This window comes from Delphinapterus leucas, chromosome 19, assembly GCF_059928025.1.
Source record: "Delphinapterus leucas isolate spDelLeu-1000000601 "Yukka" chromosome 19, BTC_Dleu_Yukka2, whole genome shotgun sequence".
Lineage (NCBI taxonomy): Eukaryota > Metazoa > Chordata > Mammalia > Artiodactyla > Monodontidae > Delphinapterus > Delphinapterus leucas.
This window is the reverse complement of record NC_143147.1, coordinates 22,512,051-22,529,611: the sequence shown is the minus strand read 5'-3', so window position 1 is coordinate 22,529,611 and position 17,561 is coordinate 22,512,051. Positions and strand designations below refer to the sequence as shown.

Here is a 17,561-nt window from a genome sequence, read left to right as displayed (position 1 = left end):
GGGCCAGCAAGAGATCAGAGAGAGAAGCCCACAGCACAATATGACTCCTAGGACCCGTGTCCTAAGTCCCCAAAGACTGAAGGCTTCTTATTGACGCAAGCTCACATCCAGAGCCTCTCCTCCATCCTCAACCCCTTGGAGATCAGGGGGGCTTGGGTGAGCCCCGCGTTGCCCTCACTCTCTGGGCATCACCTCCCACGCAGATTAAAGGAGATGAGGTCTTTAAGGCCCTGAGCACAGGGCATGGCCCAAAGGAAGCTGTCAACAAGAGACAGCGGTGATTAATCCTGGTTCCCCGCCCGAGAGGGGAGAACCCAGAGAGGGCTCGGAGCACTGCAGGTGGGGTCACTACAGGGTCATAAACTCAAGTGCCAAAAGCCTAAGACAGTTGACTTAATGGCTGTGGCAGCCAAAATGGGCAGAGCTGGGGTGCCTGGAGAGCAGGTGTCCCCATCTAAAGGGAACAGCCACCACTCAGGAGCAGCCAACTGCTGTCCTGGAAGAACGGTGGCCTAGTGTTGGCAAATCCTCCAGCTTTTCAAGAGAAGGCGGAAATACTGAATTCTGATTTCTAATTCCCCATGCAAGCCAAACAACCAAGTGTGAAGGTGCCTTTTTTGTGGAATTCCCGGGTCTTCCTTGGGCAAGGAGGACTCTGGCCTGGCCTCTAGGGACTGGGGACAAGAGAAGTAAGAGAAGTGCCCTTTTCCCTCTTTGACCCAAGCTGCCCAAGGGAGTCTGTGTGCTGACCAGGAGGACACAGAAGGTGGCCGAGGACCGATGGGCAACTAAGGCCCCCGAGCAGCTGGAGCTGTATGGCAGGAATGAGCAAGAAGCCACTGGATGGTGAGTGGCAGGCTGGGCACTGAGGGGCTCCCGTGCCCAGAGGTGGAGCTGCCCGATGCCAAGGCCCATCAGAAAGGGGGGAGCAAAGGAGGGAAGGGATGGCCAAGCCCCATTCAAACACACTATCTGACCCACCGCTGCTCCTAAGCCAGCCGGGTCAACTTGCCCACACCTCCTGGGAATGGCAAAGGCTCTTGAGGGAGGCCTTGGCAGGGGCCTAGGTGTCAGGAAGAAAACCCAGCTTCCCTGGGGAGTTGTGGGACTTGGGCACTTGAAGCACTTGTCCCGGGGGACGCTCGCTCTCCTGGGGCCCCACTCCCTGGGCCAGGGCCTTCCCGCAGGGAGGCAGGAGAGAGAGGTGGGACTCAAAGCAGAGGAGGGAGATCAGCAGCCTGGCAAAAATGCCAATTCTCCAATAAAGCGCCTTATGCAGCTTCCCTAATTGAAGACAATGGCCAAATGCCAAGCGCTCACCAGGCAGCCAGTCCCCCAGGCAGCAAGGTGCCCAAGACGCTTGCCCAAAGGGTGACAAGGCCCGTCCCCAGACTGAGCGGCGAGGACTCACACCCACACAGCCCCTCAGTGGGCATTTTATATCTGGGTACTGTTTCTGCGTTTGGGTGAATGCCACCTCCTCGCCCTGCTCTGCTAGGCTGCACCGGTCCTCCGCTTGGGGACAATGGGAGGGGGTGACTGTGTCCTCTGGGTCCAGCCAGGCCCTCACCACTGAGGAGGTGGTAACAGGGCTCCTGGCAGACACACTGGAGGCACGGCTGGGACAGGGCCTGAGCTCAGACACCCGTGGGTGGTGCTCCCCACTGCACCAGGGCAGAAGGAAGTGCCACCTTCCCGGCCAGACTGGCTGACAGCTGAGGGAAAGGGCGCACAGCTCGAAAGCGCTTGGTGTCTGGGCCTGACTGCTGGGCCCCCCAGCCCATAGTGTCCCCATGCAGCAGCAGCTCATATGGGGAGGGCTCTACCAAGGGAGAGGAATGGGAAGGGCAAGAAAAGGCCAGCCCAGGCCCTCCCTGGAATTCCTACCAGGGACTGATGGGAGGCCTGGTCCACGGCGGCCACAGAGTCACCTGTGGCTGGCTCCAAGTCATCAAACGCCAGCTCGATGTTCTCCTAGGAAGGAAGGTGGGGAGGTAGTGAGCACGGGGCCGTGTGTGGGGTGCAGCCCTAGGAGCAGGCCAGGTGGGGGACGCTGGGGTCAGCAAGTCCAATGTCCCATCCGAGCAGGAGCTCCCCTCCAACAGCCCGACTGACAGATGCTCACCACCTCTCAAGGCACCGCATTGTGTCCTGGGACAGCTAACCTTCTCCTAACCTCCTCATACAGCGAGCTAAAGTCACGCACGCACTCCTGTCACTCCCACCTGCTGGTTAGGCTGCGTGGGGTTAGCCCACTCTCGATTTCACACACTCATCCTTGAAATACTTGAAGACAACTGTCATTTTCCTCCTGAATCTTCTCTCACCCAAGAGAAATATTCTCCCCAGCTCGTTCAACTCACCTCCACTTGAGGTAGGATTTCCAGATCCATCCGGGACACCCTTTTATGGGGGCAGGGGGGCTAAATAATCAGTCACCATACCAACAGCTCAGGAGACAGGGAAGGCCAGGCCCGACACACGTGGAGGCAGGAACTGCACGGTGGCAGTTCACGGGGCCTAGGCAGGTGCCTTGAAGGTGGGCAAAGAGGGGCTCCCAGGGACCCTGAATGCATCTTCAGCTTCTTGGAGAGCAAACTCTCCATAAAGAAAGAACGTAGCCTGGGCAGGAAAAGCGTCCTGCTCCAGAGACCACAGCGGGACATAAATGTCAGAGGGTAAAGGGCTGGGAAGGGAGCAGCCAGCAGGGAAGGGGGTACCTTGCTGCATCCACAGATGCCTCCCCCCCACACTGAGGGTGCCAAGGCCAGAAGGTGAGCCTGGGGGTGTTAGGCGGCAGGGGCAAGGTCAAGTGCTACCTCCTTGTATCTTTCCAACTCCTGCACAAAGGTGCGCTCGTGGAAGAGCCTCTGCAGCCGGTCCTGGGTGTAGTTGTGGCACAGCTCCTCAAAGGAGGCCCCGCGGGCCGACCCACCCTGCTCAGGGTTCTGGAAGCCGGGAGTGTCCACAATCATCATAGAGCAGAGTGAGTGCTGGCTGGACTTGAGAGCCCTTCACAGGGAGAGCCTGGGTCAGAGCTGCCCAGGGCAGTGCCCCCGGTGCCCAGGTAGCTCACCCTGCCCCCATCCCCATCCCCACCCAGGTGCCCAGGACCCGTGGGGAGGACTTGCCTCTCCTGCCTGCAGGGACAGTGAGCCCTCTGCTGGTGGAGGATGGCTCTGCCTCAGCAATCACACAAGCCCAAAGGCATCACCCCCACCTTTGTCAAGGCAGCAAGATGAGAGCTCCTAGGCCCTGCCTGGCACTCACCTGTTCACCAGGGAGATGAGAAGCGTGAAGAGCTCGCTGTAGAGGCCGGACGCCATGCCCTCCAAGCACTCCAGTGCACTCAGTTTGGGGCCTGTGGGCAGGAGGGTCAGTTCTATCTCCAGGTCCCTGGGACTCCCCACCTGGGTGTGCTCCCTACCCACCCAGGCCAAGGCAGCATGGGGCCCTGGGGCTGGGCCTCCCCCCCTAATGGGAGCATCTATTCACCCCAGGAGTTTGCCCACCCGAGAGATGGCAACGAGCCCAGGAAGAGGCCTCCAATCACATCCAGCAGCCAAGGGGCTCGGGTACCTGTGCCGTCCCCCAGGCTGCTCTCCTCGGGGCCCTGGCGGAAGGAGGTGGAGCGCTGCAGGGTGCCGCCCTGGTGCTGGTGCTTGAAGATGGCCGAGGAGAGCTCTTCCAGGCTGCAGCCCAGCAGGTACGCGGCCTTCTGGGCCCACTCGTGGCGGGCAAACTGCCTGCGCCCAGCTATGGGGTAGAAAAAAGGACCTGACGTCGTGGGTCTTCCTCCTTAGACTGTCTGCTGACCACTGTGCCCTTCAGCTCCTTTGCGCCCATAGCACTAGGGAGCAGGCATCTTCCAGAGGGAAAAAAAACGAGCCCTGATGACACCAGCAGGGCTTCAGGCAAACCAGGGAGAGCCAGCAGCTGCCAGCACTTCCTGTGTCCCTTGGGGTGGGAGAGAATGAGCAGGTCCTAAAAGAGGAGGTAACTCCACACTGCGGCCACCAGGGGGCTCCCAATCAGCCGCAAAAACCCCTTTAGAGGGCTTGGCTCCAGGCGCCAACGCGGGGAAGGACAGAGCACGAGCCAGCCCACCTAGGATGAACACAGAACTGCCTGTGCCTGGTGGTGGAGTATCAGGAGAGCACTGGTGTCTCCCCCTTCCTTGAACGCATTAGGACCCTCCCGAATGCGTCCGCCAGGGGAGACCGCAAACATCCACTGTGGCCCAACAGTGGAGAGGCGAGGAAAAACTGCAGGGGAGAGGGAACAGCCCACGCGGGCAGACGCGCCTCAGCCGACACGTGTCTAATCGCGGCCATTAGGGAAAGCTAACAAGAAACAAGGTTTTACCTTCGGCAGCTTCTGTAAGGCAAAGGACCAGCATGCAGCATGCAAAGAAAAACAGCATGTTAGCAAACAGTCATCAGCTGAGCCTGCCAGGCCCAGTGGAAGGGCCCGTGGGGGTGGGGCTCTGGGAAGATGAGCAGGAGAGAAAACACAACCCCATTCAGACTCAGAAACACAGAAACACACACGCGCGCCCGCACACACTCACAGCCTCAAAGGAGTATGTTTATGGATGTGATCACACTGACACACAAGGGAAGAGACCTGCAAAGACTTTCTATCACATACACATGTGCACACACCCTCCCCCCCCCCCCCAGAAAATACTGGAAGCTCTGAGGAGGTAACAGACACTGCTCAACAAGGTCCATGTACTGACGCACCCAGAGCTCTCCACCTGCAGTCAGCGCTGAGTAGGGTTACAGGAAACCTGCACTGTTACCTCCTTGGAGTGAAAGAACTTCCTCAAGACACAGCCACACAGCCACCCACCTGCCCACCTACAAGTGTGGAGACAACTTCTTTAACTCAGAGTCTGCTTCCTCTTTGGCAGGGATGTAACCTGCTGGGATCATAAGGAACCTAACACCCAGACTCATGTTCCTCCATGCACCCACCCACCCTCCCACCCACCAGCGCTTCCTCACTCCTGCTGACAGCCTGGGGCCCTTCACATCCCAGAGGAAGATGAAGCCAATGCCCAAGGTGCTGTTCAGAAGCAGCATCCCTTTCCCTAAACCGGAGGAGAAAGGGGTGAAGAGGAGCTCCGAGCACCTGACCATCAATGGAATCTCAGAGGAAGGCAAAGGAGCTCTTCCAAGCCAGACCAAGCTCCAGCCCTTCACAAGACCCCAAGCACTGATGCTGAAGCTGCAGCCCATTCAACACCACGGTGCCTGCTGCCCCCTAGTGGCCTCTACCCTGACATGCAAGAGGAAGAGGCACCTACTACCAAACAAGTGGAGAGAGGGGAAGATTGAGGGAAAACTGGCCTTGGGAAGCCCCAGGAAGCAACACACCCTTCCCTACATAAGCCCCATGGAGGGCATCCTGAGAGATTCCCAGATCTGAATGCAAAACAGGTAGAAGCAGCTATTCCTGGGACTCTGAGAAGCCCCACTGCCAGTAAGCACCCTCTCCACCCTCAACCCTGGGGCTTCTCCCAGGCCAGTGTCCTCTGCTATGATAGAACAAGCCCAGCCCCCAGAGAGAGACCAGGGCAAGCACCAAGGGGGGGGCAAGGTGGCCCCTACACCCCAGGACGGGGTCAAGGTCAGTTACCCGCTTGCTCCTCGGGGGCCTCTGTCAGAAAGGGAACAAGAAGGAGAGTTATTCCAGGGGGACTGCTCTGAATTCATGCCCTTCTCTTTCCCCTCAGCCTCCAATCCCCCAAGGCCCCTGCTCTTCACAGCGCTCCCGGTCACTGCCACCTCAGTCCAGGCCTCTGGCCATCCTTGGCAGAGATGCTTCTCCGGGGGTTTGGAGACTTCTGCTCTGATGAAGGGGATGGGGAAGAGGCACAAGCCAAAGAGGGGTGTCTGATAACAGGTGAGTCTGTGCTGGGCCAGGACAAACTGGGAGTGGACTGGGTCCCCACCAGCTCTCCCAGGTGACCCGCTAGGCTGTTGGGATCCACTGCCCCGTTACCTTTGGTGGCGCCTGCAGCCCCCAGGTGGTAGATGGCAGCCAGGATGAGCCAGCAGGCTTTCTGTTCGTCGGGGGAGATGCCCAGCACCTTCATGGCCGTCTGGAGCTTGCTGAACTGCTGAGCCGCCTTCTGCTTCTCCTCAGGCTGCAGCGACAGATGGGCACACTGGCAGCAGATCTCAGAGGGGCTGTCCCTCTGGTATCTCCCATGCTGCTGGAGCATCAGGGCGGCCAAGCTAGAGTAGAGCCGCCCGGCCTGGGCTGGGCTCCTGCTACTCCCATGAGGCAGTCCAGGACATTCCAAGCTTCTCCGACCCCAAGGCCCAGGGCTGCCCACCCGTCCCCAGAGGCCCCTCACCTTGGCCAGTGGTACAATCCCAAACACATTGTTCTCTGCCAAGTGGTTCAAGTGGAGCTCTGTCCTAGGGGTACAAACGAGGCATCAGCACAGCGCTTGGTCCCCACGCCAAGTCCATCTCCCTGCCAGGCTGGAGACAGAGACTCCGCTTCCAGACTCAGTTCTGTCTGCCCATCATGCCCTCCTGTCAGGCCAGCTGCTACGGCCTTTCCTAATTGGCCTGGACACCAGGCCAGAGCACCGGCCTCCCTAGGACAGGTCACAGACAGGCCCTGGTGAGAGTGTCCAGACAGACCCCTGGAAGGGAGCAGAGAACCTGCCTGAAAGGTGAGTCCAGCCAGGACTGAGACCGTGCCCTCAGTGACAAGGAGAGCTCAAGACAATAGTGCCCTGGGCTGCTTGCTCAGCCTTATCATTTATCCTCTTCTCAGTGGACACAGACAGCAAGCCCGAAGGTCTAAGGGAAGAGACTGGCGGAGGAGCCAACGTGGATGCAGGGAGGCCAGCATAGAGGGCACTGGAAAAGCCTTGGGCTTTTGGCCCCTGTGTGGACTCAAACACCTGCTCAGCCCCATACTAGCTGTGTAACTGCGGGCAAGCCTCTGACCACCTGCATCTCGGTCTGCTGTCCTCTCCAGATCTGGCTTCCCAGGAGCACAGATCCTAGCTAGGCCCTGGGAACGCTGAAGGGTCAATGGTGCCCCTCACATATAGCCAGGTCCCCCATGCCCGGGGCCAGGGAGCTCCCGCCGGGCAGGGCCTATGGCTCATTCATCTCGCCATCCCCAGGGCCTAGCTCAGAGCCTAACACATGGCAGGCATGAAATAAACAACCGGCATGGGATGCAATCAAGTGGCAAAGCCCAGGAGCTGTCAGTGGGTGGGAGCCCAGAGCACCCTCCTTGTTCCCTCTGTCCCATCTCACCTGAGGGTGCCATCCCCACAGGCCAGCAGGTAGTAGAAGATATTGAATGTGGCCTCACCGGCTGGGCGTCGTGCCACACGCAGCTTCTCCAGAAGCATCGTCTGTGGCACAGCATAGAGGGTATGTAGGCAAGGAGGCAGTGCCAGGTCAAGCTTCTCCCACCCACACCAGAAAGAACCAGGCCCATGGGAGCGAGTGGCTGCATCTGATTCTCCAGGTGCTCAACCAGCGGCCAGATCACCTCATGGTCAAACCTGGGGCAGACGCCAGAGCCACGGAAGAACACAGGCCCTGCCACCCCGCCCAGCCTCCAGGCACCGTCCTCCTGGGGAGCTGGACACTTTGTGGTGAGAGACTTCATTAGCATGGAAGGGAATCAGCCTCAGCTGGGCCTTACTTTACTGACAGGCCAGCCCTGCCTGGGTGAATCAGCCTGAGAGAAACCCCTGAGCAGGGGCCAAGGCCCCAACTAGGGTGTGGGCAACCCCAGGACGAGCAGGAAGCTGAGCCGTGCCCCATCCAGGGCAGGAGGCACAGGGGGCAGAATGTGGAGGCTCAGGGCAAAGTAGGCCAGCCCTGCCGGGCCCAGGGTCCATTTTGTTAGGGAAGAATCCCAGGAAAATGAGGTGCAGGGGAGAGTCTGATTTCTAGGGCGTGAAATCAGGCAGCCAATCTCTTACTACCCTGAGTGTCCCCTCACCTGAATGGAGGCTGAGGCCACCTGGCCGGCTTGGTCAAAGTCCAGGGAGAGGATCTGGGAGAAGCGGGTGGCGTTGCCGTTCATGATGGTGGGGCTGTTCCCAAAGGCTTCCAGGAGGGTGTACAGAGCCTGCCACTTGTCCACTGCAGAAGACAGGCCCAGGGCCCATCAGGAAAGCCACGGGCAGCTTGCCCCCAGCCACAGGCTCCAGAGGCCCAGGGAGAATGGGAGGCCCATCCCATGGCTGCTCCTCCAGCACCCGAAGGCCCAGTTACTTAGACGAGACTGCTGAGGATCGAGGGGTTTTGTGGACACGGAGAGGCCAGGGAGAAGAAGAGCTGGCACCTCGGCGGGGCCTCCATCCCCACACCCCTCTCCAGCCCATTCTGTTTCCCCAGCTGCCCCTGCCTCACCAGAAAACACCTTATTCCCGCTGGTGCCTGCGATGGTGGCCAAATATTGCACCAGATGCTGGCAGCTGGTGGTCTTGCCACTGCCACTACTGCCCAGGAGGACGATGGACTGGTCCTGACGGCTCATCACCATCGCCCTGTATGCGTTCTGAGCCACGGCATAGATGTGGGGGGCCATGTCCTCCCGCCGACACCCCTTGAACATGTGCATCACCTTGGGCGCGAGAAGGACGGAAGGAAGGGATAGGCGCTCTTAGCTGGCTCCACACGGACAGCCCTCACCCCCAAGGCCCACATCTTTCTGGGCTTTTCACTCCAGGGGAGCCAGAAGGTTCTGAGGCTAAGGTCACGCATGGAAATGCAGATACCAGCCCAGTCCTGGCCTCTGTGAGAGGTCGGGGGAGGGCCTTCTGTCCCCACCCCTTGAAATGACTCCTCTTCCCAAGGCCACTGTGAGAGTGGACAGGAGCCCCGTGGGATGCCAAGGGGAAGGGGTAGAGTCGGGGAAAGTGGGCAGGGGGGAAGGGATAGAGGGGGCGGTCTGTGGGGCCACATGGTAGCTGAGGGGGGCTGCACCTTCTCCGAGTACACAGCGGGGGCCCCCCGGGGGCTGAGGACCAGCAGGCTGGGGCCGGCGTACGTGTGCAGCAGGCTGGCGCCATAGCGCTGGCGCAGCGTGTGCAGGACGCTGGACTCATTGAGGTACACCAGCGAGGCCAGATCCTCCAGACGGTCGCAGGAGGGAGCATTAGCCTGTGTGACAGGACAGGCGGGCGGGCACTGAGGAACAGATCCAGTCTGCTCTGCCAGCGGACAGCCTGCCCAGCCCGGCCCACCTCCTGTGCCTTCCACCAGCCTCCTGCAAACCTTCTCCACGTCATCCTCGTCCACATCCAGGATGGCTCCATCATGGTCTAGCTTCACGCGCACCTTCCCCTCGGGCAAGCTGAGCTCCTCGGATTTGAGCTGAGTGGCTGCAGAGCAGGGACAGACAGACAGACGTGGGCCCGGGAAGCCGTGGCAGCCTTCTTTGGGCCCTTCATGGTCCTGCCTTCTCCCCACTGTATCACCAGCCTCTCCTTGCTCACCACTCAGGCCTCTCCAGACCCAGAGGCCCACCCACCACCCAGCCCTGAAACCAGAGAGACCCAGGCCCTGGGTCTCCCCAGACTCACCCAGTGAGAAGCCATCCTTATGGACCAGCCACACCTTCTCTGTCTCATACCAGGCCTCCTCAGCTGCGATCTGCTCTTCTGTCTTCACCTGTCAAAGGGAGGGGAAGAATAAAGAGTCAGACCCTGTTCTGGAAAGCAGACAAGGACAGCAGGAGAGAGGAGACATGTGAGGGGAAGGGCTTCCGGATGAGCCACTGGGCGAGGGGGACAGGTGGGTGGCAGACACAGAACGGGAGACATCAGAGATATCAAAGGAAGAAGGTGGGGAAGCCAGGAGCTGGTGGCGGATGGTCCTGAGGAGCCCTGAGGACAAGGACACAGAGCTGGGGACCCTGACAGCCCTGAGGGTCTGGAAAGACAGGGACACATGGAGTATGTGCCTAGGAGAGAGCAGATCCCAGGAGAGCAAATCACCAGCCACCCTCTTGCTCCCTCCCTGCAAAGACTGTATGATCAGTATCCCGAGCCTCCAGCCCTCACCCTAGGCCACAGCTGCTGTGACCTTACAGGCCTGGCTTCTCCATTCATCCACCTAATAGGCCCTCCTTCACCAAGCTGGGAAAGGGCATTTCCTCAAGATCTGAGAATGTCTTCCAAGGACTTCAGTACAAAATGATGGGTGAGTCCTAGCCTTGACACTGGTCTTCCCTCCAGAGGATGCTCTCCTGGGCAGGGGCAGTGCCCAGATGCACATGCTAGCCTCCCTGCTCCCCCTCCGTGCCTCCTCAGAAGGAGCACAGACCCATGGGGACGTGCTAAGGCCATACAGGGGCATGAAGCAGCATGGCCAGGGACATGAGGCAGGGGCAGGGGTAGCAGTGCTCTGTCAAATACAGGAAGAGACTTGCATGCCACATGGATGGGCATGGGAATGGGTATAAAGGGGCTGGGAGCCCCCGGAAGCCCAGGTGGTCACCGATCAGGAAGAAGCATTCACGGGCAATGTCAGGGTGTAGGGTTGCCAAACCTGGCACCCCTAAGAGACCTGAGCTGGTCAGCAATGGTGCCTGGGGGAGCTGGGCAAACAGGAGCGGGGCCTGGCCCCCATGGCCCATCAGGCTCCTTTTGTCATGTGGGCAACGGGGCAGCAGGGTCATCCAGTGTCCTTTGGTGGGTGGATGGTCACCCCCCACATGAGCAGCCCCCAAGCTAGCCCTAACCCCCAACTCTCTGGGGATCCCCAGCTGCGAGGTACAGTTAGTCTCCTAGGGTCCCCCACCCTCATGAAACCGACCTGGGGCCAAGGCGGAGACACTGCTCTGTGATACTGACCCCCTGGGTGAGGGATTGGAAAGGACAAGAAACAATAATAACAAATACGTTATTTGTTACATTTCTCGGAGCTGAAAGAAAAAAGATCTGGGTTCTACTCCCAGGTTGGATTCTGGCTTCAGATAACTCCCTCTCCCTCGCTGACAGCACTTCTGGGCTATAGAGTCAGAAGGCTGACTTACACAGCAGTCTCCAGACTTTGCACATCATGGGCCAGTGAAATTACCCCTCAAATAGGAGGATCACTATGGGGCTGTCAACGTTTTCAGTGAAGACATCCAAAAAAGGCTAGTTCTTTATACTTGAAAAAATTAACTTTATAAAACAAAATTCCTTCTTTTTTTCCAAATCATGAGACAGGGGAAGCCTTTGTCTTGAATGGGCATGTGTTGTATGGGTCCAGGGTTTGCAGACGGATGAATAAGGTGACATCACGGGACCATGGCCTCCAGCTAGTTCCTTTAGAGCTAATCTGAAGACAGGTTCCCATATTGGCCAGCAGGGGGAGACAGAGGATGCGCATCTTCAGGCTTCAGAGTGGGGAGCGGGTGCGGGTGGGGGTGGTAGGGGTTCAGCCTTTCCAGCTTTCTCTACCCAGAGGGAGCAGAATTGAAACACCTAGAAACCAAAGCTCTGGCCAGGCCCTTGGGCTTCTGTGGCTGAGAACCATGCGCCACAGAGGCCAAACTGAGTGGCGACCCTCAGTCTAGACACTCCTCCAGGGCCTGACACAGAGCTGCCCCATGTCCAGCTCCCGGCACTGCCTCCCCCAGGGGTCCCCCCAGATACCACGTGAGGTGGGAGCCAGAAGGGGAAAGAGGCCTTACACTCCAGCACAAGGCCCGGGCACAGACGCCAGCCCAGGTACAGGCCGGGGGTGGCAGGTGGTCACCAGAGGAAGCGGAGGGCTCCTGAGGGGGGCAGGAGTACCCTACCTGGCTGTGGGCAGGAGAAGCGGCCTCAGGGTCCAGCTACCAGCAGCAAGCAAAGAAGAGAGAGAGAAAAAGAGGGGTGAAGACAAGCAGGCCGTTGGCATGTCCCCTTCAGCAAGCACCCGGGGCCAAGTGGAGGCGAGAGGGGCGTAGCACCAGGAGGTGGACGGTAGGAGGGCTGGCCCGGCAGGTGTATTGTACCTAGTCAAGGAGAGGCCAGGCCGGGAAGGAGAGGCCCTGCTTGGTGAAGAAACACTTGGTACCGTCAGACTCCTCAGAGGAGATGCTCTGATAAGTCATTCCCTGTGGCAGGAGCGAGCCGCTCTGCCTCAGGCTACAGTCCCTCCTGGGCTGGCCATCCTGTCCATTCTGAATTACCCTCCTCTTCTGTGTTGCCAGACCAGACCACCTCACCACATCCAGGGCCTGGGACCCCTGGGAGCCTCTGGCCTTATCTCCAGGGCATTTCCCAGCCCAGCTCCCCTGTAGCCACCGGACCCCAGTACAGGCTGCCCCTGGCCTCCAGACACACACACAAGGGTGCCACTCCCCAGGCCAAGGGCGGCCCTTCAGAGCTGTCACCCCTGCCTAGCTCATCAAACAGGACCACCAGCAGCCCCAAGTCTAGGACCCCTTCCTCAGACTCCCACTGCACCCCTGCACCACTCCCACCCCATGGCAAGCAGAGGTAGCACCACCCATCCAGGTCCACCTGCCAACTGCCCAAGAACCAGGGGACTGTGGACAGACCCGGTGGCCAGCCTCGACCTCCCCATCTTTGTCTGGTTATTTAAAGGCCTTTCTGGAGAGGAAGGGGAGTCAGCCAGGCCTTGGACCTTGCCTGTTAGAAATGGGCAAGGAGTTAACAGGCCCCACCTGGGACTGGAGAGCCAGGGCATCAAGAAAGGGGAGTGTCTTCTCCCTGCCTCGCACCCACCAGGCCCTGGCACGAAGATACGCCCTCCGGGGCAAGAGACTGGGGCCAGAGAAGGGGCTGGATCTCTAGCCAGAGGGGTCCCTCCCACAGGTTCCCTGGAGGAACAGGCCTCACTGCGCGCAGACCCTCCACAGTGCCCTTCTCTCATTTCTCCAAATGGGAAGCCCATGTGAGGGCCCCCAGGCCTCCAGGGAGCCACACTTCCACTGTCAGGTGGGCCTACACACACAGACACACACAGTCTGGCCAGCAGCCCCAGCAAAGAGGAGACCAGGGACTGGGAACCACACGTGAGAGGCGGCATTACAGGAGCTGTGAAGATCCTCTCAAGCCGCTGGTGGGCCTCCTCTGCGGGGGTCAGCTGGACGTCGGGGGCAGCTCCTGCCTAAAGGTCAAACCACTATTAGTCCCGGCCTGGGGAACTGGGGGCACAGCACACCAAGCTTCTAGCTCAGGAAGCCACTGGGACCCCCGTGGGTTAGTGGAATAGGGTCAGGGAGGCAAGCCGGGCACCAATTTGAGTTTTTAAGCTCTCAGATGAGAATAAAAACAGGTGCCTGGGAGTTCTAGGGTTAATTCTTCCCACCACTTTAACCACTCCAGCACCAGGACGGCCCGTTCTCACACGCATCCTCTGGCCCCTGCCCTGGGCCCAGGCGACAGGTGGCTGAACTCCAGGTTGGGGCCCATCTCAGCCCCAACTCCACCTGAGTGAGAGGTGGAGGGACAGGGAGCCAGAGGGAAGGCAGCCGGCCCAGGAACGGGCGCATGACGCTCTCTGGCTCCTTGGAGGTTCTTCTTAGGGGCTAGTGGTTCGCCTCACACCAAGACGCCCCTGCCAACTCCTGTGTGCCAGGAGGTCACTTCCCTGATGCAGAGTGGGCCAGGAGGGGTGAGGGAAGCTGCCGCCTGCTCTCTTCTAAGTTCTGCAAAGCCCGGGAAGAATGGAATGGGGAGCAAGGCACGTCTGAGACCTTAGGAATCCTATCAGGCAGCAGTCAGAGAGGAGGGCCTCTAAGGCCTGGGAGACAGGACAGGTCTTTAGGTGGTCCCCTGCCCCACTTCCCCCGACTGTACCCTTTCAGCCAGAAGGAGCACACAGGAGCACAGAGAAGCAGTAGTGAGACTTGACGCGTCCCTCCACCCACCCACCCACCCAACTCCTGAGGCCCCAGAAGGGTCCACAAAATGGGAAAGCTTGAAGAGAAATGCCCCCCAACCCAAGGACCAGCCAAGCAGGCATCGCCTTCCAAGGGAAAGGGCTGGACAGATCGTCCTTGGCCCTCCCCTGTGCCTCTCAGCCTCCTGTCCCACCCAGAGGGCACTTTGTGCAGACAGGACCGCCGATACAAAGGGGACCAACTGTGCGCCTTTGCCACCCAGGCCCAGAGCTCCTCAAGAGTCCTGCTGCCAGAGGGACAGCTGGCCAGGCCTGAAGAAGCAGTGATGGCGATGATGGTACCAATAAGCACTGTTACCAGCATCACTATGGACGCTACCATTTACGGAGCACCCACCACACCAGGGATTAGGCTCAGAGCATTCATTCCCTGTATCCTTTCTAATGTTCACAGCAACCCTTCAAAGTAGGTATTATCCCTTATTTGCAATTCTGAAATCCAAAAAGCCCTCCAAAACAAAAGATTTTTCGTAACAGTTTTGGTGGCAAAACCTGACTGTTTAATCCCCGCCCCCCCCCCCCCCCGCCTGCACCATGAACAGTCATAATTTTCCTGTGGGAATATTAATGTGTTTGGTCACGAGTTGCTGCTCATTATGTACATTGCATGACAGTCTCAAATATAAAAAATCGCTAATTTCCAAAATACTTCTGGTCCAGGGGCTTCAGAGGAGGGATGGTAGACCTATGTGATCCCTACTCGACAGATGAGGGCTCAGAGATGCTGAGGTCCCACAGGAGTGAGTGGTTGGGGATGGGATGTGAGCACAGGCCACCTGACCCCAGAAATTCTGTCTTTCTACCCTCTCACTGATCTGCTAAGACTCTGATCCTCAACTTGGGATCTGGGGCCTCAAGCTGATGCCATGTAGCTGGGGGCCAGGCCCCAACTCCCTCGCAAGTGTGGAAGAGCAGCAGCATGCAGTTAACGGGTCCCCTGGGTTCTGGCATTCGGTGAAGGAAAGCCATGCAGCCCTGCCATCGGCACGTGGCCCGGGCCCAGCTTCGCCATCATGCAGGGCCTGTGGAAGAGCCTTGGGAAAGCTGGCTGCCAGTCCTCAGGTGAGGGTGGCAAGGGAGGGTCAGAGGTTAGTGACACACTCAGGTACCTCCTGCTGCACGTCAGGGGCTGGTGACTTGTTCTGTTGCAATCCAGTGAGGTTCGACTTGAGGTTCGGGTCGGCGGAGCCTGGGGCCGCCAGCTCTTCCGACTGGGCTGGGGAGCCTAGCTTCTCTGAGGCGTCCACTGTCTCTGGGGAGGCTGGTTTCCCCGAGGAGCCTGGCTCCTGGCTGGAGGGCTTCTCCCCCTTCCCGGGAGACTGCCTGCTACGTGGCCTGTGGTCCTTGCCCCTGCCCCGAGACATCAGGCTCCGCAGGCCCATGGAGAGCTCATCCTTGGCGGCCTCCTTCTCTGCTTCGGACTTAGGCCGAGCAGGGGGAGTAGGAGTGGCTGTCTTTTCTCCCTTCCTGCCTCGAGCTGGGTGCTCAGGAGATCTGACCCCTCTGCCCGCAGGTTCCTTGGCGCTCCCAGGCTCCTCGCCAGGCAGCACCTTGCTCACCACCTTCCTCACTGCATTCGCCACCCTCTTCCGGGACAGGCCCTGGGCCTCCTCACTGGGGCCTTCCGCTGAGGCAGTCCTCGGGCCGTTCATGGCGAGTGTGGATGCAGGGCTCTTGGCTCTCTGGGGAGCCTTTGAGGGTACAGGGCTGGTGGAAGGCTGAGGACTCTTAGATGGGCCACTGCTGCCCTTTGAGCTGCCCTCTAGCTACAGTCACACAAATACAGGGAGACATTAGCATCAGCCCGTGTCCCTGCCCGCCCCACACAGAGGAAGTAAGAGGTGTGACCTCACATCTAGTCGTGGAACAGACCTTCCATTCATCCAACAAACAACACAAGCTCCAAGAGGCCACCCCAGGAAGCCCTCTTTCCATCTTCCAGATAGAACAACTGCATCAAAGAGTTTGGCTTCTCTCTCCCATAAAGCACAGCAGGTCACCTGCTGTCCATCTCCAGGCTTAGCAAGGAGCTGTGAGAGGCCAGCACAGGGTGTCCAGAGGCCCATGAGGTACCCCAGAGTTACTGGCTTATGTCAGGACAGCAACTAAGCCTGGATCCCAGGAAGCCCGCTCCCTCACAGCCCAAACACAGCAGAGACGGAGCATGGCGAGGTCAAACACCAATTCCTACCATCAATCCTGGGCCTAACTCTGGGGCTTCCTGCCTTTGTGGTCCCTAGTCCTTCTATCACCCAACTACTTCCTCTGTAGTCAGACCCAGAGCCTGCCCATCCGAATGAAAACCGTAGTTAGGAAGTAATTCTTGGCCCGCAGACATGCCAAGCCTCCTCCCTCCCCACTCCTCTGGGTTGAGGCCACTGTCTACCCCTCACCCACACTCTCCAGAGCTGCAGAAACCCAGTGCTGGCCCAGGAAGCTTCCACCTCAGCCTGCTTTCTGCCAGTCTCCCTGCAGTTTTCCTTGTGCAAACCTCTCCAGGGCTGGAGGCCTCCTAGCTCCCAGAGTGTGCACGTGGAGGAAGAGGTGGCAGCTGCAGCACTCAAAGGGTTAAGCACTCAAGCGACCACAGCTCCACTCTGTCTAGGCTCAGCCAGCCTCTGGGCACCCAGGAGTCCACTGAAGATGCTGGCACACTCTGCCTGGTGGGGACTGTCTGCGGTCTCGAGGGACTGCCACTGGGCAGGCCCGGCTGGCTAATGGCAGGGCAGTTTCCTGCAAAGCCAAGCCACATGGCCTGGGAGAGCCAGGTCAACCTAGGGGCTCCTTGCTGGTCAGGCAGTGCCCTGCCACTAATGAGCTGTGCTTGAGTCCTCGTTCCCCAAACAGTGACCTTGGTTCTAGGGTGTACCTGGCGGCCACCTCTGTTGAAATGCAGGAGGGCGCTCACAGAGTGGACAGGCCTCTGGCTGCCGTGTGGACAGAGACCCACGTCCTGAGCAGAGCTGAGCCAAACGACCTCAGCCCAGGCCTCAGGTACAGGGTGGCCCTGCTGCAGGGGTGGGAAAGGGAGGCCTTGAAGGGGCCTCTTCCTCAACCTCTTGGGCCAAGAGTGTTCAGTGGCATGTCAGGGCCCTGCGGAGCTGCCGTGGCCCCAGCTGCTGGGCCTCACTCCCTGCCCCCCACTTCTGGCTTTCCTCCCATGCCTTCTAACTGAAGCTCATGTTGACAGTGACAATGATGATAGTAACTGCTAACTTAAACGGAGCTCATTATGTGCCAGGCAGTCTTCTAAGCACTTTACACGTGATTTCCCCCCAAATCTGGCATTCTCCCAGGTCCCTCCCTCACAAATCTCAAACATATCCCCTTGAAATCACCCCGACCTTGCAGCACTGCCTACAGATCAGGTGGAAGCCATAACACCTGGCTAATCAAATCTCCACTCAAGGAAGGGGTGTAGGGGGGGGGCGGGGGGCAGGCACCATGCGGGGTAACGAAGTACAGATCTGTTTTGTGATCCAGCCCTGTTCCCGAGCCCTGGGCACTCCTGCCCGCTAGATCAACAGCAGCCCTCTCCTGACTACACGTCTCTGGACCTGGCTATTCTAGAACCGTGTCCCCTCTCTTGCCTTAAAAGTGTCCAACTTTATTCAGGGTCTCTGTCCCAAGGCAGAATGACTTGTGTGGGGGGGGTAGTGG

The 17,561-nt window shown here is 59.1% G+C and overlaps 1 protein-coding gene across 22 annotated transcripts in view; it reads right to left on the bottom strand.

The window, feature by feature from the left end:
• The window catches only part of MYO18A (myosin XVIIIA), a 95,194-nt gene that overhangs the window by 35,451 nt on the left and 42,182 nt on the right, over window positions 1-17,561 (bottom strand). For 13 of the 22 annotated variants that reach the window (XR_016388896.1, XM_089900671.1, XM_089900674.1 and 10 more), the window contains exons 3-16: window positions 13,029-13,106; window positions 9,581-9,668; window positions 9,273-9,379; window positions 8,982-9,158; window positions 8,406-8,619; window positions 7,993-8,135; window positions 7,293-7,393; window positions 6,368-6,431; window positions 6,010-6,220; window positions 5,644-5,664; window positions 3,580-3,756; window positions 3,271-3,361; window positions 2,820-3,012; window positions 1,888-1,974 (exon numbers count right to left, since the gene is read on the bottom strand). Coding sequence is in view for 21 of the 22 variants with exons in the window: in XM_089900671.1 (XP_089756797.1) it covers window positions 1,888-1,974; window positions 2,820-3,012; window positions 3,271-3,361; window positions 3,580-3,756; window positions 5,644-5,664; window positions 6,010-6,220; window positions 6,368-6,431; window positions 7,293-7,393; window positions 7,993-8,135; window positions 8,406-8,619; window positions 8,982-9,158; window positions 9,273-9,379; window positions 9,581-9,668; window positions 13,029-13,106 (1,752 nt within the window). In the remaining variant the exon portion in view is untranslated. Of the gene's footprint in view, window positions 1-1,887; window positions 1,975-2,819; window positions 3,013-3,270; window positions 3,362-3,579; window positions 3,757-4,365; window positions 4,378-5,643; window positions 5,665-6,009; window positions 6,221-6,367; window positions 6,432-7,292; window positions 7,394-7,992; window positions 8,136-8,405; window positions 8,620-8,981; window positions 9,159-9,272; window positions 9,380-9,580; window positions 9,669-13,028; window positions 13,107-17,561 lie in introns of those variants that run through there. The other 9 variants (XM_089900679.1, XM_089900688.1, XM_030763259.2 and 6 more) reach the window with 7 other exon arrangements.